At 38.5% G+C, this 18,467-nt stretch overlaps 1 protein-coding gene across 2 annotated transcripts in view; it reads right to left on the reverse strand.

The window, feature by feature from the left end:
- The window catches only part of LOC132386054 (adenylosuccinate synthetase isozyme 1 A-like), a 58,700-nt gene extending 41,162 nt beyond the window's left edge, over positions 1-17,538 (reverse strand). Inside the window, exons 1-3 of one of the 2 annotated variants that reach the window (XM_059958346.1) lie at positions 17,288-17,538; positions 2,904-3,006; positions 1,905-1,967 (exon numbers count right to left, since the gene is read on the reverse strand). In XM_059958346.1, coding sequence (XP_059814329.1) covers positions 1,905-1,967; positions 2,904-3,006; positions 17,288-17,461 — 340 coding nt within the window. In that variant the 5' untranslated portion in view covers positions 17,462-17,538. Of the gene's footprint in view, positions 1-1,904; positions 1,968-2,903; positions 3,007-17,287 lie in introns of those variants that run through there. The other variant, XM_059958350.1, reaches the window with a different exon arrangement.
- Positions 17,539-18,467: the final 929 nt, after the last annotated feature.

Here is an 18,467-nt window from a genome sequence, read left to right on the forward strand (position 1 = left end):
CGTCATCTTGAATGCTGAGTGACTGAACCTCCTTGACCAAACTCCCATGCCAGACCTTGTCAAATGCCTTGCTAAATCCATGTAGACAACATCCACTGCCTTGCCTTAATCAATTTTCCTGGTAACTTCCTCGAAAAACTTTAAGATTGGTTAGACATGACCTACCACGTACAAAGCCAGGTTATCCCTAACCTGTCCATGTCTATATGAATACTCATATATCTGGTCCCTTAGAATACCTTCAAATAGCTTTCCCAGTACTGATGTCATACTCACAGGCCTATAACTTCCTATTATCTTTAGGGCCTTTCTTACCAATGGACCAACTTGGTCTATCTTCCAATCCTCTGGTACCTCACTTGTCGCTAAGGATGATTTAAATATCTCTACCAGGGCCCCAGCAATTTCCATGATGCCAAATTAAACTGCTCATTTGCCCACACATGATCTATATCCCTTCCTTCCCTGCTTGTTCAAATGACTAAAGGCCTTTTAAACACTGCTGTCATATCTGCTTCCACCACATCCTTTGGCAACACATTTCAGAAACCTGCTACTTTCTGTGTTATAAAAAACTTGCCTCATAGCTTCTTTAAAGATTTTTTCTCTCATATGAAAGCTATGTCCTCTAACATTTGATATTTTTTCTCTAATATTTGACAATACATGTCAAAAAATCCTACAAAATGATTTTTAAAAGATTAATAAACTGAAATAGTAATTACACTTGTGAAACTATGATATGGTGACAATAATAAAAGACTCCCTCAAAAAGCACACTTGGGTTAGAGGAACAACACATTATATTCCGTCTGGGTAGCCTCCAACCTAATAGCATGAACATTGATTTCTCAAACTTCCAGTAATAACCCCCGATCTCTTTCACCATTTCAATTTCCCTCTCTCACTATATCTCTTTACCTGACCATCACCTCCCTCGGGTGCTCTTCCTCTTTTCTTTCTTTCATAACCTACTGTCCTCTCCTATCAGATTTCCAGTTCTCTAGCCCTCTATCTCTTTTACCATTCAATTTCCCAGCTCTTCACTTCACCCCTCACCTCTCCCAGTTTTACCTGTCACCTTGTGTTTCTTCTCCACCTCCACCCACCTTCTAACTCTGAGTCCTCATCATTTTTTCCTCTCCATTCCTGATGAAGGGACTTGGCCCAAAGCATCGATTATACTCTTTTCCATAGATGCTACCTGGCCTGCTGAGTTCTTCCAGCATTTTGTGTGTTGCTTGGATTTCCAGCATAAGGAGATTTTCTCTTGTTTGTTAACAATAATATATGTAGTTAGTGACTTAAAAGACAGAACAAATTTAGTTAAAGTTAAGGAAGAGAAAAGCTATTATATCACCAGCTGCATTCTACAGATGGGGAGGAAATAGTAGCAAAAGAATTGCCACCATATTACAAAGAGATGCAATAACTAAGAAAACAAAGGATCTCAATTACCCCAATATGCAGGGATAAAAGGCCAGAAGTCTGAAGAATTCTTAAAAGCAGTAAAAACAAAACTTTCTTGATCAGTGTGCTTTCAGTCTAACAAAGAAATATAATACAGAATAGACATTAAAGCAATCATGCATCAGAAATTTGCATTTGGGGAGCAGTGATCACGATATCACTAAGTTTAAAATAATTATAGACAAGGACAAAAAGCATTTAAACATGAATATATTTAGCTAGAGGAGGCTATATCCGAGTGAGATAAAATGCATCTTATCCATTTACTTTTGAACCTACAATTGGCAAGTTAAACAGTAATGATGAAAAGTATTCCCAGGTGACTAGATGTGTTTCCTGCACATCTAAAACTATAGATATAGAAATATTGTCACATAAGGGAGTATTTTTTTGCATGTTACAAAGGAACGATGCTTAATCTGGAACTAAAATACCTTTCTTTTCATTTCTCTCAGCTTCTTCAAACAATCCAGGCAGATGTATTACTACACCATTCCCTAAAGTAGTAAAAACAGTGAGAGATATTGGTACAGCTAGGTATTGCAATCTATAATAAGTTAAAAGTTCATCAAAAGTCTTAAGTGATTTCAGTTTAGAGTCAATGGTCTAGAACATCCTTCTCTACAGAAGTGTAACTTTTCTAGCAGAATAAAGAGCCCTGAGCATTAATTTCTTTTGGTGTGAAATTCAAGTTCTTTGAAGATAATAATTTTCCCCACTATAACATGAAATGGCATTAAAATCTGCTTCAATTTTATTTATTTCTGTATGGAGGATAGACTTTTAACGATTTTGTTATCCAATCTCTGTAGTTCGATTACGCCTCAGTAACATCCTCCCATCTCTGCAAATTAATGTCTAACTTTTTCTGAAAATAATGAACACATTATCATTTTTTGTACATTCCTGGGTACAACTATTTGAGTTAAGACGTTCTTGTTAAATGTACTGTATATCAAATCATTTTAACTAAAAAGACAGTACTAAGTTACATCTGTGTAATGCAAGTATATAGAATCTTTCTGTCCTTGTTGTCTTTGTTTTTCTATGGATCTCAATGACATGAGAACAAGTACATCAGTGATCAAAGATCCCTAACAATCTCTTGCCTCAGTGTTGACTTTCCTTGTTTGTATACTAATTTCTATGCTTATTGTCATTGGTAAGGAGATCATTGAGAACTCTGACCTCATTCCCTCGATGTTTCAAGCTTCCCGTAGAAGTTACATAATAATCTCCAGAACAGATTTGGTAAACAATTTTTCTCCATCTAATCTAAGAATGCTGGTGAGCAGTATTTTGCAAAGGCTATTTCTTAAAAGTATGAAAAAGGAAGATCCACATACCTTTTTGATCCAAGCAATGGTAACATTTGTCCATATTTACATTACATTCAAACTTTTATTCTATATTCATTGAATCAGTTTACTTACCTAAAAATGAAATAGCTTTTGGGTTAATAATGCCACTTGGGAAAAGATGGAACTTGTATTCTTTCCCATCCACCACAACAGTGTGGCCAGCATTGTTTCCACCCTGTATCACAGTTAAAGTTGTAAATTAGTGTTTGTAGTGAAATTATAAAGGTGAAATTGTACTTGAAAAAATTTGTACTTTAGTAATTTCCAAGTTGAGGTGCTTTAACAATACAGAAAATGATCTAAACAATTGTATATCAAACGCCCTGACAGATACACAAGGGTTGTTGCATAAACTGTGAAGTCTCTCTGCACACTTCTTTAGTATCCGAAGATGCAGGTTATTGAACTGCCATTGGATATATCCTTCAGATGCAATTGAATGTGCAAGACATGTGAGATCGCAGTGAGGTATTTGTTGGGTGTGGGGTGATGGTTAGGACCTGAGGGAATGGTAAAACTGAGGATGTTTAGGTAGTGTTGGTTGGCTTCACATCAGAGTGAACAGGTGAGTTGGCCAGAGATCAATATTGTATGGAAATAATGACAACTGGGTGGTTGATACTGTGGCTGAGGAGCCTAAAGGAGGGGTATTTATTAATTGCAATGATATGCTTGAATTAACCAATAAGGAATGAGGATTTGCACAGGTTATTGAATTTATAATTTAACCTTTTGATGAACCTTCAAAGATTCACACTAAGTGCCATGCATGCAAAATTCTGAGATTAAATGCCAGATTACCCAGTGTTGGAAGCAGGAGATTATGAAGTAATGAAATTACTTATCAAAATAAATCTCTGTGAAAAGCATGGTCACGACATCAATTGCATGCTGCATGGTAACTGAAGTCACTAAGTATGCACAATAACCTCCATGATTGTGTGTGACATACACATAAAGAACTATACTATAACATACTGTGTATCAGTGCATTAAGCAGACTGTTTAATTCCACCCCACTCCTTTACCTCCCGTCTTCAGAGAAGTACTAAATTCTCTTCATGACTCACTACAGTTGCACACTCTGAGTTTCACAACTTAGTATTAGACTCCACGTGACAAAACACAGAGTTCCAATGTGCTGAAAGACCAGACCACTTAAAAAGGCTGCAGGTGAAAAACTGAATATCGTGATAAATACATAAGACTCTTCAGGTATATATTAATTTTGGATTACAGCTGTAACAAATATAGACAGACAAGGTGGAGAAGTGTTTGGTGGGAATGGGTAGTGAACAAAAGATGCCAAGGAATATGAAAGTTATCTCACAACAAGCTCAGAAGGGCTATTTGTTCTGGGACACTTTGGATTGTATATTTATCCCCCAGTGATATTACTTGGATTGCAATGGAATTTTGATTTTTGAATTAGGAGATTGTAGGTGCTAATTCCTAATTCCAAATCATGGGGAGAATAGCTGAGCAGGAAGAAGCTGCTAAGGCCATTTCAACAACTTAAAAACTTTCTGGAATTCCCATGGGCATGAAAGCAGAATGGTTTTTCTCCTGGACTAATCAAGGAATTCTGCTGACCAAGTCTTGCTGTTCCCTGTAGCATTAAAATTAGTGTCAATGTCTCATCTCTGGCTCTAGTACTTTTTCACAGGGACTATTTCATAATGACCCATGTGATTTTTCACTTCCTGCCTTGTTATCACCTGTCTTGCCTTTGGTCACTAGGTTGTTTTACTTTATTCAAAGTTAGCATCTCAAGTACCCTCAGTAAAGCAGCGACATAATCAAAGACTCTGCCCACTTTGGACATGTCACTCCCCCATCACATCAGGCAGAAAATACAAAAGCTTGAAAAACTCATACCACCAGGCTTAAGAATAACTTCAATTCTGCTGTTCTTAGACTCTTGAACAGACCTCTTGCATGATGACAGGTTCTTCACCTCACAATCTACCTTGTAATGATCTTGCATTTTATTATATATCTTTACTTTCTTTGCAGCTGCCACAGTATATTCTGTATGTTATTGTTTTACCTTTTTCTACCTCAATGCACTGTACCTTGGTACATGTGACAATAATAAACCAATACCAACGCACAGTGCATTGGACCAAGTGGTGCTCTATCCAACCTGTGGACTACCAATGCCCTGTACACTAACGCTGTGGCCACATGTGCCTGGTAGATGGGCCAGATGGCGATATTCACTCTGCAATTCTTCCATAAGGCTGTGAGCTGCAAGTAGCAAACAGCCTGCCAGTGGATCCGGAATCCCATCCTAACCCACTTCAGACCAGAAGGCCTTCAGGATGATGCCACTGTTCAAATTTGAAGATAATTAAAATCAAACAGTTTAAGTAATTCAAACAATCATTTCAGTTGAAAACTGAATTAATAAATATAAAGTGAAATAAAGAAACAAATCAAATTTAAGTTGAACTTATTTTTTCAATGAATCTTTATCCTTGTATGCCAGGCATTCCTAGTGTATACAGCTGAAGGGTCAGATTCAATGTGCGTTTGACCATCAGCTCAGCATGTCTCAGAGCTGTCACTGGCTCAAGTGTTGAATCCAGAGGGCATAGTGGGAGGTTCAGTCTCTGTCATTGTGGAATAGCTCTTTAGTATCTCTATTCACTCCACCAAGGAGAATGCATTAAATGACTTTTTTTTGTGCGTGTGTCAGCATATCATTCATTATCTGGAGCAGTGGATATGCCATTGCTGTATACTACAAAGCAGTACAAATCATAGTGGTCTGGCTGAGGAAGCTGGCTTCAGTACTTCAATCTGTACAACACAGCCACATAAGAAGTTAAACAATAAATGTTATTTTTATCACACATGTCTGAGACTTGCTGAAACTGATTCCCATCTTTGTACATGTTATTCATGTACTGTATTTCAGGGATCACCATTTGGCACAGAAATATGACTTCACTAATGGTAGCATGTAGAAAAGCGCACAAATAGTCTGACAATATTTTTTTAAATATTCAAACAGCTTTCTGAAGCTTTTTTTAAACTTCAATCTCAAAAAACAACAATTGGGATTGAGTTTCTGAATGAGTTTATAATAGCATCTAATCATGCAATGAAACCTTGATATGTCTGGTGTGACTAATGACATGGATTTATATCTTGTGTGGCTGCCAATAACAAACATTTAACTGACCTTCTCAAGTTCTTACTTAGCACTCCAATCTGACCTTTAGCTACTCCACAAGGAAAAACTGGACCAGATATTTTGGCTTAATAAACACAAGATAATAACAGTGCATAAGTGTAGAACATGTTGAATAAACAACCTACATTTTCATAGGGGATTGTGAAAGATATGGGTTAGACATACCAATTCGAATCTTGGGAAAACTAAATAAAATTTGGGTTAGAAAGTCAACTCACATATACTGTTTTTCTAGTATAAAAAAAAATCAGCATAAACACCATGCTGTGATTGAAGTGAAGTGAATTGTTCAGGTCACAATATTGTAGCAAATCCAAGGTATTTGAAAGCCAATAAATAAATATAAAGTAGGATTCTTGAACTTAATGTGGAAATTGAACTTAGTAACTGCTACAATCAATTAATCTAATACCATATCAAGTTATCAAGTGACAACAGATATGAATGCAACATTTATTTAGAAGGAACCTAAACTGCATTCAGGGATATCCTTAGTTAGTTGTTTTAAGCCCGTAACAGTTTCTTTTAAGTCAATTTCTGGCTGTGGTAACCGCTAAGTTGTTTTTTAAAACAATGCACTCTTTTGCAAATGTAGACAGTCTCTCCTCTTGAATTTACAACATGCGAGATTGCTTGGTTTGTCATTAGTGCTGGGACATTAGAAGAAGGAATAGCAGCAGATCAGCATAATGAACACCTTTTTAAGTGTTGAGGTGAGGAATGGAATAGCGGACAACACTGAAGTTCTAGAAGAAATCATGTATCTTGCTTCCAGTAAACTGAGGTATTTCCCACCTGTGCTACATCATGTGCCAGTCAAGTAAAAAGCTGCAACAGCAACCTCAAAGTTCACTCTAAATTTAATATCATAAACTTATTATTATAAATTTATTTCAAGTCTGACACCAAGCCATATTGTCTCTGGCTCTGAAGGCTGATGTGGAATTACTTCTGTACATACAGCCTACCAGTACTAAAACTCCCATTAATCATTAGAATTTGCATTCTGGTATTAACGGATGGAAGTTTTCACTTTATTTATATAGGCATATATTTTCTGATCACTCTGGATCTGGTTAAATGCTCAAACAACACTTAAAGCACAGATCGGCCTATTTACTTTACCGATACTTGATGAACTTTGAGGTATACAACTGATGAGACAAAATGCTGGGCAATAATCTACATTCTGCTCTACCCAGAGGCTGCCTAATGACCAAAGAAGCTTACCATTAATAGAAAAGGTCTTAAAATGTTAAGAAATGAAAGGTTTTCAAAGTACAAGACATTAATTCAGGTTTTATATTCTTTCATCAATAAAACCACCAGTCTTAAAATCCCAGTTTGATAGAAAAAGAGCTGAAATGAAACCATTCAATTTTAATAACTATAAATTGTTCTTCTATTACATGACTTTCAAACTGATGGAAATCTACTTTAGAAATGCCTTAACACAGATATCAACTGGATTGTATTCCTGTGCTCCATGGCAATTGTCCACATTCTAACCAATTGCATTTTCTGATGCAATACACTTGATAACAACCTGCAATCTGTTGAAGGCCAGTTCAGTGGCGTATAGGTCTGGTGACTGAGTAAAATACAAGAGGACCAGGTATGACCTCCGCAAAGCTATCTCACATGTGAAAGTACAATTCCAGACCAAACTTGAATCACTGGAGGATGCTTGATAACTGTAAAAGGCATTGATGCTATCACCTCCTACAAGTTGAAACCAAGTGACATAGGTAAGGTTTCGCTCCCAGATGAGTTCAGTGCCTTTCGTGCTTGCTTTGACTATCAAAACCTTCATTATCTCCCACAGCCTGATGACCCTGTGATTTCAGTCTCAGAGGCCAACATGAAAGCACCCTTCAGGAGGGTGAACCCAAGGAAAGCATCTGGCCCAGACAGAGTTCTTGACCAAGTAGTAAAGACCTACATTGATCAATTGGCTGAAGTGTTCACTGATATTTTTAACCTCTTGCTTCGGCAGTCTGAGGTACCCACCAACTTCAAACAGGTTTCAATTATGCCAGTGCCTAAGAAGAACATGGCAATGTGCCTCAATGACTATCGTCCAGTAGCACTTATACTGACTGTGATGAAATGCTTTGAGAGTTTGGTGATGAAACATATCAACTCCTGTCTGAGAAGTGACTTGGATCCACTCCAATTTGCCTACTGTCACAAGAATTCAACAGCAGATGCCATTTTACCGGCTCTTCACTCAACCATGAAGCATCCAGATAGTGAAATTGCATTCAGCAGGATGCTCTTCACTGACTACAGCTCAGCATTCAATACTATCATCCCCTCAAAACTAATCAATAAGCTACAAGAACTATCCCTCAATAATTCCTTTGTAATTGAATCCTTGATTTCCTCAATTGCAGACCCTGGTCAGTCTGGATTGGCAATAACACCTCCTCTTCAATCTCCATCAGCACAGGTGCACCGAAAGGCTGTGTGCTTAGCTTCCTGCGCTGCTTGTTTTAAACTTATGAGTGTATGACTAAACACAGCTCTAATGCCATATTCAAGTTTGCTGATGACACTACTGTCGTAGGTGGTGATGCATATAGGAGGGAGATAAAAAATCTGGCTGAATGGTGTCATAACAACAACCTCTTACTCCATGTTGCCAAGACCACAGATTGGATTATTGACATTAGGAGGAGGAAACCAGAGGTCCATGAGTCAGACCTCACCAGAGGTGGAAAAGGTCAACGTCTTTAAATTCCTCAGTGTTATTATTTCAGAGGATCCTGTCCTGCACCCAGCACATAAATGCAAGAAAGCATGGCAGTGCCTCCACTTCCTTCAGCATGACATCTAGAACTTTTGACAAACTTCTGTAGATGTGTAGTGGAGAGTATATTGACTGGCTGCATCACAGCCTGGCGTGAAAACACCAATGCTCATTAATGGAAAATCCCACAATAAGTAGTGGGTATGGGCCAGTTCATCACAGGTAAAACCCTCCTAACCATTGAGCACATCGACATGAAGCAGTGTCACAGGAAAGCAGCATACATCATCAGGGATCCCCACCACACAGGACGTGCTCTCTTATTGCTGCTGCCATCAGGAAGAAGGTACTAGAGCCTCAGCACTCATAGTACCATGTTCAGGAACAGTTATTACCCCTCAACCATCAGGCTCTTGAACCAAAGGGGGTAATTTGCAATGACTCTTCATCTCATGTTCTTGATATTTATTGGTTATTTATTTTTATTATTATTTTTTCTTTCTTTATTTGCACTGTTTGTCTTTTGCACACTGGTTGAACACCCAAGTTGCTGCTGTCTATCATTAATTCTATTATGAATTTATTGAATATGCACACAAGAAAATGAATCTCAGTATTGTATATCGTGAGATATATGTGATTCGATAATAAATTAACATTGAATTTTGATCCATTGTCTCAAAATTGCTTCAAAATTCAACACTTCGGGTACCAAAAATAAAATGGTATTTTACATCGAGGGAATTATGTAAAACAAATGCTAAATAATATCACTATATTTTTAAAGCAAATCCTCCGTAGAGCTATCTCAATGACAAGTTAGTGATATTATCTCAGATTATCTTGCAAGCTCGACAAGCAGAATTGTACATTTTCCTAAAGTTATACTGTGTTTCACACGTCTAATTGGTTCTTAATAAATTGATACTGTTATGTTAATAAATATTACTGAAATAATGATGTTTGAGCCATTATAAGGGATTTAGTTAAATTTTCAACTAAAGCCAACAAAAGGATCTTAACAGAGGGTGAGATGTACAGTATATGGAATATACTATTAGAGTGGAAGTAGATTCTAGAATGTTATCCTGACTGCAGTCGGAGTAAGTCTGCTTGCTGATTAAGCAGGATGGCTTGGGTCAAATATTCTGGTGATCAGCATTAGAGGAGCAAAGAATCTGCTTAGATCCAGAATGCAGTCCATACATGAGTGTGTCTACACGTGGATAAGATGGTCCTGTGTATCAGGTATCTAAGGACTCACTACTTCGTAAAGAGCATTACATATATATATATAGAAATCATTATTGGTGCAAGATGTCAAAAAGAAATAAAATCCCTAAGACCACCAATAAATGTAATTTAGGACTTTTAGAAATATACCAAAACCAACACATGACCAACATAAAACTTACATCTTTTCCTGGTCAAACATATTGCTGTGTCATAATGTTAGCATATAAAATTTATTGAATATACTTTTAAAGCTCTTATTACTGCCTCTCAAAGACACCCATTAGTTTAAAATTTCAGAATAACTAATCTACAAACCATTAGTTGAAGATCAATGTTTCATTGACTATTACTAGACAAAGGTACAGTTTACCATTCGTTTATACTTTGATAGAGTGATATTTCTTTGGTATCTATTCTATACCTAGCAAAATGTGATAGTATTTAGATAGGTAGATTCTGACAATTACCCCCTTAGTATGTTCCTGAGGCACATATATATAATTATAATTCATTATATCCATTTTGTGATATGGCAGCAAGACAGCCCACACTAAATTTGTAAAGTTTCCTTGTTAAATTAAACTTTCGTATACTTTAAGCCCTTAAATACATTAATCCTAACTCCTTTTTAGATAGGTTCTTCAGATGACTTGCTTCCACTCTGGTTTTGTGGACTCTGGGGTATCTAACAAGGTCAGTGTGGGAATGCAGACTCTTCCTTTGATGGGGCAAGAGAAGGCTGAAAGGGCAGATGGATGAGTAATCTGTGAAGTGAAGCTTGAGCAAAACTTCTGCATGTTCTTGACGTTTAGCTTCAAGGTTCTCAAAAGTATCCAAATGCCCCCACTCCACTTTGAGTAATTATGGGCTAGAAGCTTCTAGAAAATGTTGGGATGGTGTACTCCAGGGAAGCTTTGCATAATCGTTCGACCTTTTTCTGTTTGGTAGTCTCTTCCCACGACAGATCTTGAACAAGAGTATCTGTTTCAGGACTCTGGTGTCCAGTATACAAGTTATCTGACCTTGCCAACAATTGACTGAGCATGACTGGTTCTGGAATATTAAGTGTGTAGTAGAGAAAGGTGAGGCGGAACAAGTGATAAGGAGGACACATGTACAGAGGGATGGTCTGATGGAACATGGAGTTAAATGTGCAGAAAGAATAAGTAAATTTAGGAAGGACAACAAAATTCAAGGGGAGTTTGGGGAGCTGGGTTAAGCACAATAGGCAGTGATTTAAACAGAGAGAGGAGAAATGGGCTAAAAATTCTATATCTGAATGTACGAAGTGTCAGAAATAAGGCGGATGAGCTTGAAGCCCAGGTGCGAATGGGTAACTATGATGTTGTTGAGATAACGGAGACATGGCTGCAGGGAGATCAGACCTGGGAAATGAATGTACAAGGGTGTATGTGCTATCACAGGGACAGAAATGTGGGCAGAGGGGGTGGGGTGGCCCTGTTGGTGAGGAATGAGATTCAGTCCTTTGCAAGGGGGGACATAGGATCAGGAGAAGTAGAGTCTGTGTGGAGAGAACTGAGGAACAGTAAGGGCAAAAAGACCCTAATGGGTGTTGTCTACAGGCCACCAAACAGTAGCATGGATAATGGGTGCAAGTTGAATTGGGAGTTAACATTGGCATGTGGCAAAGGTAATGTCGCAGTAGTTATGGGGGATTTCAACATGCAGGTGAACTGGGAGAGTCAGGTTGGTGCTGGACCCCAGGATAGGAAGTTTGTAGAGTGCCATGGGATGCATTCTTGGAACAGCTTGTACGAGAGCCGACCGGGGACAAGGCTATTCTGGATTTAGCCTTGAGTAATGAACAGGATTTGATACGCGATCTTGAAGTAAAGGAGCCATTAGGAGGTAGTGATCATAATATGATTATCTGCAATTTGAGAAGGATAAGGGCAGATCAGAGGTGTCAGTGCTGCAGTTGAACAGGGAAGACTATGGACCCATGAGGGAGGAGCTGGCCAAAGTTAACTGGACGGATATCCTAGCAGAAAAGACAGTGGAACAGCAATGGCAGGTATTCTTGGGAATAATGCACAAGGTGCAAAATCAGTTCATCCCCCGGAGAAGTAAGGATTCAAAGGTGGGAAAGGGGCCACAGTGGTTGACAAAGGAAGTCAGAGATTGCATAGCATTAAAAAAAAAGGAAGTTTGACAGAGCTAAGGTGAGTGGGAGGACAGATGATTGGGAAATTTTTAAGGAACAACAGAGCTTAACTAAAAAGGAAATACGGGGAGAAAAAATGAGGTACAAATGCAAGTTAGCCAGGAATATAAAGGAGGATAGCTAAAGCTTTTTTAGATATGTGAAGAGAAAGGAGATAGTTAAGAACAATGTTGGGCCCTTGAAGAATGAATTGGGTGAAACAGTTACGGGAAACAGAGAAATGGCATAAGAATTTAATGAGTACCTTAGATCTGTTTTCACTAAGGAAGACACAAGCAATCTCCCAGATGTATGGATGGGCCAAGGACATAGGGTAACAGAGGAAATGAAACAGATTGACATTAGGAAGGAAATGGTGATGGGTAGACTGATGGGACTGAAGGCTGACAAATCCCCAGGTCCAGATGGTCTGCATCCTAGGGTACTAAAGGAGGTGGCCCTGGAAATTGCGGATGCATTGGTAATCATTTTCCAATGTTCCTTAGATTCAGGATCAGTTCCTGAGGATTGGAGAATGGCTAATGTTATCCCACTTTTTAAGAAAGGAGGGAGGGAGAAAACAGAGAACTATCGTCCTGTTAGCCTAACATCAGTAGTGGGGAAGATGCTAGAGTCCATTAATAAAGATGAAATAGTGGCATATCTAGATAGCAGTGATAGGATTGGGCCGAGCCAGCATGGATTTACCATGGGCAAATCAAGCTTGACTAATCTATTGGAGTTTTTCGAGGATGTAACCGGGAAGTTAGACAAGGGAGATCCAGTGGATGTAGTGTACCTCGATTTTCAGAAGGCATTTGATAAGGTCCCGCATAGGAGATTGGTGGGTAAAATCAGAGCTCATGGCATTGGGGGGAAGATATTGACATGGATAGAAAACTGGTTGGCAGATAGAAAGCAAAGGGTAGCGGTGAATGGGTGTTTCTCAGAATGGCAAGTGGTGACTAGTGGGGTGCCACAGGGCTTGGTATTGGGACCACAGCTGTTTACGATTTACATCAATGGTTTAGATGAAGGCATTGAGAATAACATCAGCAAGTTTGCTGATGATACTAAGCTGGGTGGCAGTGTGACATGTAATGAGGATGTTAGGAGAATTTAGGGTGACTTGGATAGGCTGAGTGAGTGGGCAGATAACGTTTAATGTGAATAAGTGTGAGGTTATCCACTTTGGGAGTAAGAACAGGAAGGCAGATTATTATCTGAACGGTGTAGAGTTAGGTAAGGGAGAAATATAAAGAGATCTAGGAGTCCTTGTTCATCAGTTACTGAAGGTGAATGAGCAAGTGCAGCAGGCAGTGAAGAAGGCTAATGGAATGTTGGCCTTTATTACAAAGGGAATTAAGTACAAGAGCAAGGAAATCCTTTTGCATTTGTACAGGGCCCTGGTGAGACCACACCTGGAGTATTGTGTACAGTTTTGGTCTCCAGGGTTAAGGAAGGACATTCTGGCTGTAGAGGAAGTGCAGTGTAGATTCACAAGGTTAATTCCTGGGATGTCAGGACTGTCTTACGCAGAGAGGTTAGAGAGAATGGCCTTGTACACGCTGGAATTAAGCAGATTGAGAGGGGATCTGATTGCAACATATAAGATTATTAAGGGATTGGACAAGATAGAGGCAGGAAATATGTTCCAGATGCTGGGAGAGCCCAGTACCAGAGGGCATGGTTTGAGAATACGGGGTAGGTCATTTAGGACAGAGTTAAGGAAAAACTTCTTCTCCCAGAGAGTTGGTGGGGTCTGGAATGCACTGCCTCGGAAGGCAGCGGAGGCCAATTCTCCACTGGAGGTCCATTGGATGCTTTCAAGAAGGAGCTAGATAGTTATCTTATGGATAGGGGAATCAAGGGATATGGGGACAAGGCAGGAACCGGGTATTGATAGTAGATGATCAGCCATGATCTCAGAATGGCGGTGCAGGCTCGAAGGGCCGAATGGTCTACTTCTGCACCTATTGTCTATTGACTCAGGTCCCAAGGCTGTGGATGCTGTACTGGGTAAGGCAGCTGACATTGGTTTACTTACCATTCAAGTGAATTTGGAGGATTTTGAAGATGGTGTGGTTTCATTTCTTCAGTGAAGTCTGTTGTAGGTAGTCTATGTTACAAAACTGCAAGGCAGAATCTACACAGGATTCTCTATATTAACACTATCAAATCTGGGAGAGAGAATCTTCTCTGCCTCCCCCTGCCACAAGACTGATATTGATGTGTGACTAGCTGCAGATGGTGAAGGCCAACCACTCAGTTTATTGGTGCAGATGGCACGGAGATTCTGAAGCCCAAGCAAACTCTAGAAGGCAAACAAGCTTGAAGGGGACGTAATGGATGAGGCTTGGGAGCAGCTGTTCTTGGCTGGCAGTGTAAACAAGCAGTGCCCTCAGAACCAACTTTAAATCGTATTGACAGATATGACAATAGGGCAAATGTCCGAATAGAATACTAGTTTATTGGGGCAGATCCTCAAGTTTTAAGTTACTTCCATGATTACTCAATACTGCAACTGGAATCCAAGCTTCATCTTCATGCCTAGTACATTTTTCAAATAATTGTTAGATTGTTCATGCTGCAATAATTAGAAATATTAATAAAATTAACACACTGGACGTTTTAAACGTGCACTTTTTTAATTTTAGGAAGTATATAATGAAGGGGTCTAGTATTTATTTTGACTTTGGCTATGCAATAGTAAATCTCTGAAATTAAATGGCCCAGAACTTTGGGCTGTGGGCAAAGCAGGACTTTCCTCCCAATTGTTATGCCTTTGCTTCTAATTTTTTTTTAAAGTGAAAGTCTCCCCACAAATGTATGTTAAAAATCCTGGCATTTGGTCAGAAAAAATGTGAGAGCTTATTGAATATCATAAATGTAACACATTGTATGAAAAAGAAAGATGGGGAAAGACATTAGAAGATTAACAGTACAGGTAGAAGAGAAACAGATCTGGGACTCTTCATCAGAACGTAATAATTTGTGCTCCTAAATTTGTGCAACAATTTAGCATTTTGTAAACGTTACAAACCTGGCTTGCACACTGGTTTGATATATTTAGAGAAAGTCAAATTAAAATATGAAGCTAAATTTTGGGCAATCAGAAAAGATAAATAAACTTAATGAAAATATTGGAATATCTTACATTTTATTTGTCAAAAAAATGCCAGAACAGTAAATGATCTTCCAAAATAAGTTACTTCTTCAACATTCAACAAAAAAATCCACAGGTAAGGAAATAGCTTTATCCAACTACTGAACAATTTCAATGGATAAGAATCTCTGCACTTAAAACTGAAAAATTACAGAATTTCTCCTTGGAAGCAGGAAAATTCTCCATTTGTCGAAAAAGTACTGAATTAAAATTGGCAAGGTATAGAGTATTGAGAATGTAGATTATTCAAAATAAACAACAAAAATAAAATGTATTTTCTGAACTTTTATCTTATCCATAAGAAGCCTAATGTTAGAGAAAATTGTTTAGTTCTAGCTTTACTAATGGCAGCATTAGCAGCTGCTTGTCATGTTAATTCTGATTAGGAATTCCTACTTCCGGTATTGTTTATTTCTAATGTTGATTTTACAAAACTATTGGGAACTTCTATTTTCTCTTGCTCCTGAAGCAGACTGCCCTCCAAGCAAAGTGAGTTGGAAAATGAAGGTAATGACAACCATTCAAGGAAATATAGGTTGCCAATCCATACATTCAAATTTCAATTGAAAAAACATGAGAATCTAGCACTCATCATCTGTAAATTGGCTGATACATACATGACCAAGTTTTTTCATGCAGCCCCCCCCCCCCCCCCATGTTGCTTGCATGAATGAAAATGAATAAGCTCCATTATTTTAAACTGAGTATCTGGTCTTCCTCATAACTGGATGTCTTCATTAACACTATTTAGTTACACACACAAAATACTGTACAAGCATAATTTTGAATGAAACCTAGTTATTACACAAAAAATGCTACATTGTATTACACTTAAGCCATGTTTAAAGTTTTCCTCTGAAACAAAATAATTTCTCCATAAAAGACACATTTGGGTGAGTTTTAGCTAAAGGCAAAGTATTACCCATCCACAATTCCTGTGATAAGGAAACAACTATGTTCAGAGGACAAAAGGAAAATTTCAAGCTGATTTTGGAAGTACTCCATGCAGTCTTTAATACATGAAATGTATTCCCAGAAAAGGTGAAGTTTTCGGCATAGCTTCAAAGAAAGTTGCATGTGATATATAACTGCCTTCCTTCATTACATCTATTAACTTGGAAAAAATACTTTTTATCAACTTGAATATACATTTCCACATTCCAAATAAAAAGCTTGCGGGTACTTATTCCAATGCAAAATATTTAATATGCAAAGTATTTAACTTACAATTTATTGATTTATATTTACATAAGAATATTTGATTGTACATTAAATTATATTTTGACACACGGATTATTTAATGCAGTGCTCATTTATTAGAAGACAGCACATTCTGTTCACTGAACTGTTAAAACTCTTACCGTAAAAATGTATTATCATATATAAATACAGATCACTCAGAACTATTTAATCAAATTTGTAGGAATAATAAAATGTGATCCTCTCAACATTAGAACAATGCACTTAAATTTAGCCTAAATATTTAATGCAGTCCAATAGTTATTGCAGAACAACATATACCGGTTCACTGTTATGTTCAAAACTCCTGCACTAACTATCAGTTACAATTGCGTCAGAGGGCGATCGACCTTGCTTGAATCATAGGACACTTTTTAACCAAACAAAATAAGCCTGCTATTTTTAGTTATGTTTGAAGTAGCATTTTATTGCTTGGGCTCTTTAGTGTACAATGTCTAGCCTTTTCTCAAGACAGAGAGTCTTCTAACTAAGAATACAACTGGAAATGATACCTGGAATCACAGCTCCCCTATGATATCAAATGCACATGCTGCATTTACTTAAATAAACATTTTGTAAATAGATTCTTTGGCAAAGTATGTTTGCAAAGCATGCATATTCTTCAATTCTTTCCACATCTGCTATCTGAGTTACAGGAATATGATGATACTGGCTGTCTCTCCCCGGCACAATTTACCTGACACCGGCACACAATGTCAGCATCGGTCGCAAGCAGATCGACGACCTTGCCCTTCCCTTCGTCGCCCCACTGCGCACCGAGGACCACCGTCACTTTGTTTTCTCCGTTCCGGGCCCGCTTGCAGCCCGTGTAACTTCTGTGGTCGCTGCCCCGACGGCTGGACTCGCTCATGGTGCTCTCCGGGTCCGTGCGGCACGCGCACTGCTCGCCGCCGCTCCGCGGGCTCGCGTCAGCGCCACGCACGTGGCCATGGGGCCTCGCCCCTCCTCCCGCGCCCTGACGTCACTGCTGCGAAACCCCGGTGGCGGCGAGTCGTCGTCGAAATGGAGGATTCACACCTGAGCAACGGCATTTACCTCCATCCATGTGAGCAGGTGCCGTGAAAAACATTCCTGTGTGGCCCCAGACTTCCAGCATCTAATTCAGACCCCATTTTATGAATCTGTGGTGTTGCAGGTGTGGTGGAACCAGTGAAGATCAATGAAAGAACAAATCGGGATATGTCAGTAGACTTTGGGGTGAAGTACCTCAGGTGTGCTGAGGAACAGCATTAGAATGTTCTATGGCAAAATTTAGCACCTCACCACATAAAGAAAATAGGACACGAAGCCAAGAGCTTGTTCAAAAATAAACAATGGGAGAGGGCTGGATATCAAGGCTGAAGTAATAAAAGAGGGAATTTGGGCATTTAAGGAATGGAAGGTGTAACGATCATTGATGGAAAGTTGAAAATTACATATACTAATGAGGATTGAATTGAAAAATTGTCCTTTGTGTCACAAATGATGCTATGCAGATAAGAAAAAAAGTTGAAAACTAGGATAATCATTTTAATGTAAAAATGTTGCAGACTGGAAGGCAATGAAAAACAATAAATGGTGTGAATTAAGATATGTCTGCAGAGTTTTAGGTGAAGTTTACAGAATCTGAATCAGGTTTCATAACACTGACATATGCCATGGAATTTGTTAACTTAGCTGCAAGAGTAGAATCAATACACGATAAATATAGAAAAAGGAATTACAGTTAGTGTATACGTAATTCTTAATATCTAATCTAATGTGTGTGCATGTGAGTGTGCACATGTGTGTGTATAGAGGGTAAAGGACAGAAAATTGAGGGGACCATTGGAAAAGTTAATTACAAAGATAAAGATATAATAGAAAAGAGTGAAACA

Source organism: Hypanus sabinus, chromosome 2, assembly GCF_030144855.1.
Source record: "Hypanus sabinus isolate sHypSab1 chromosome 2, sHypSab1.hap1, whole genome shotgun sequence".
NCBI lineage: Eukaryota > Metazoa > Chordata > Chondrichthyes > Myliobatiformes > Dasyatidae > Hypanus > Hypanus sabinus.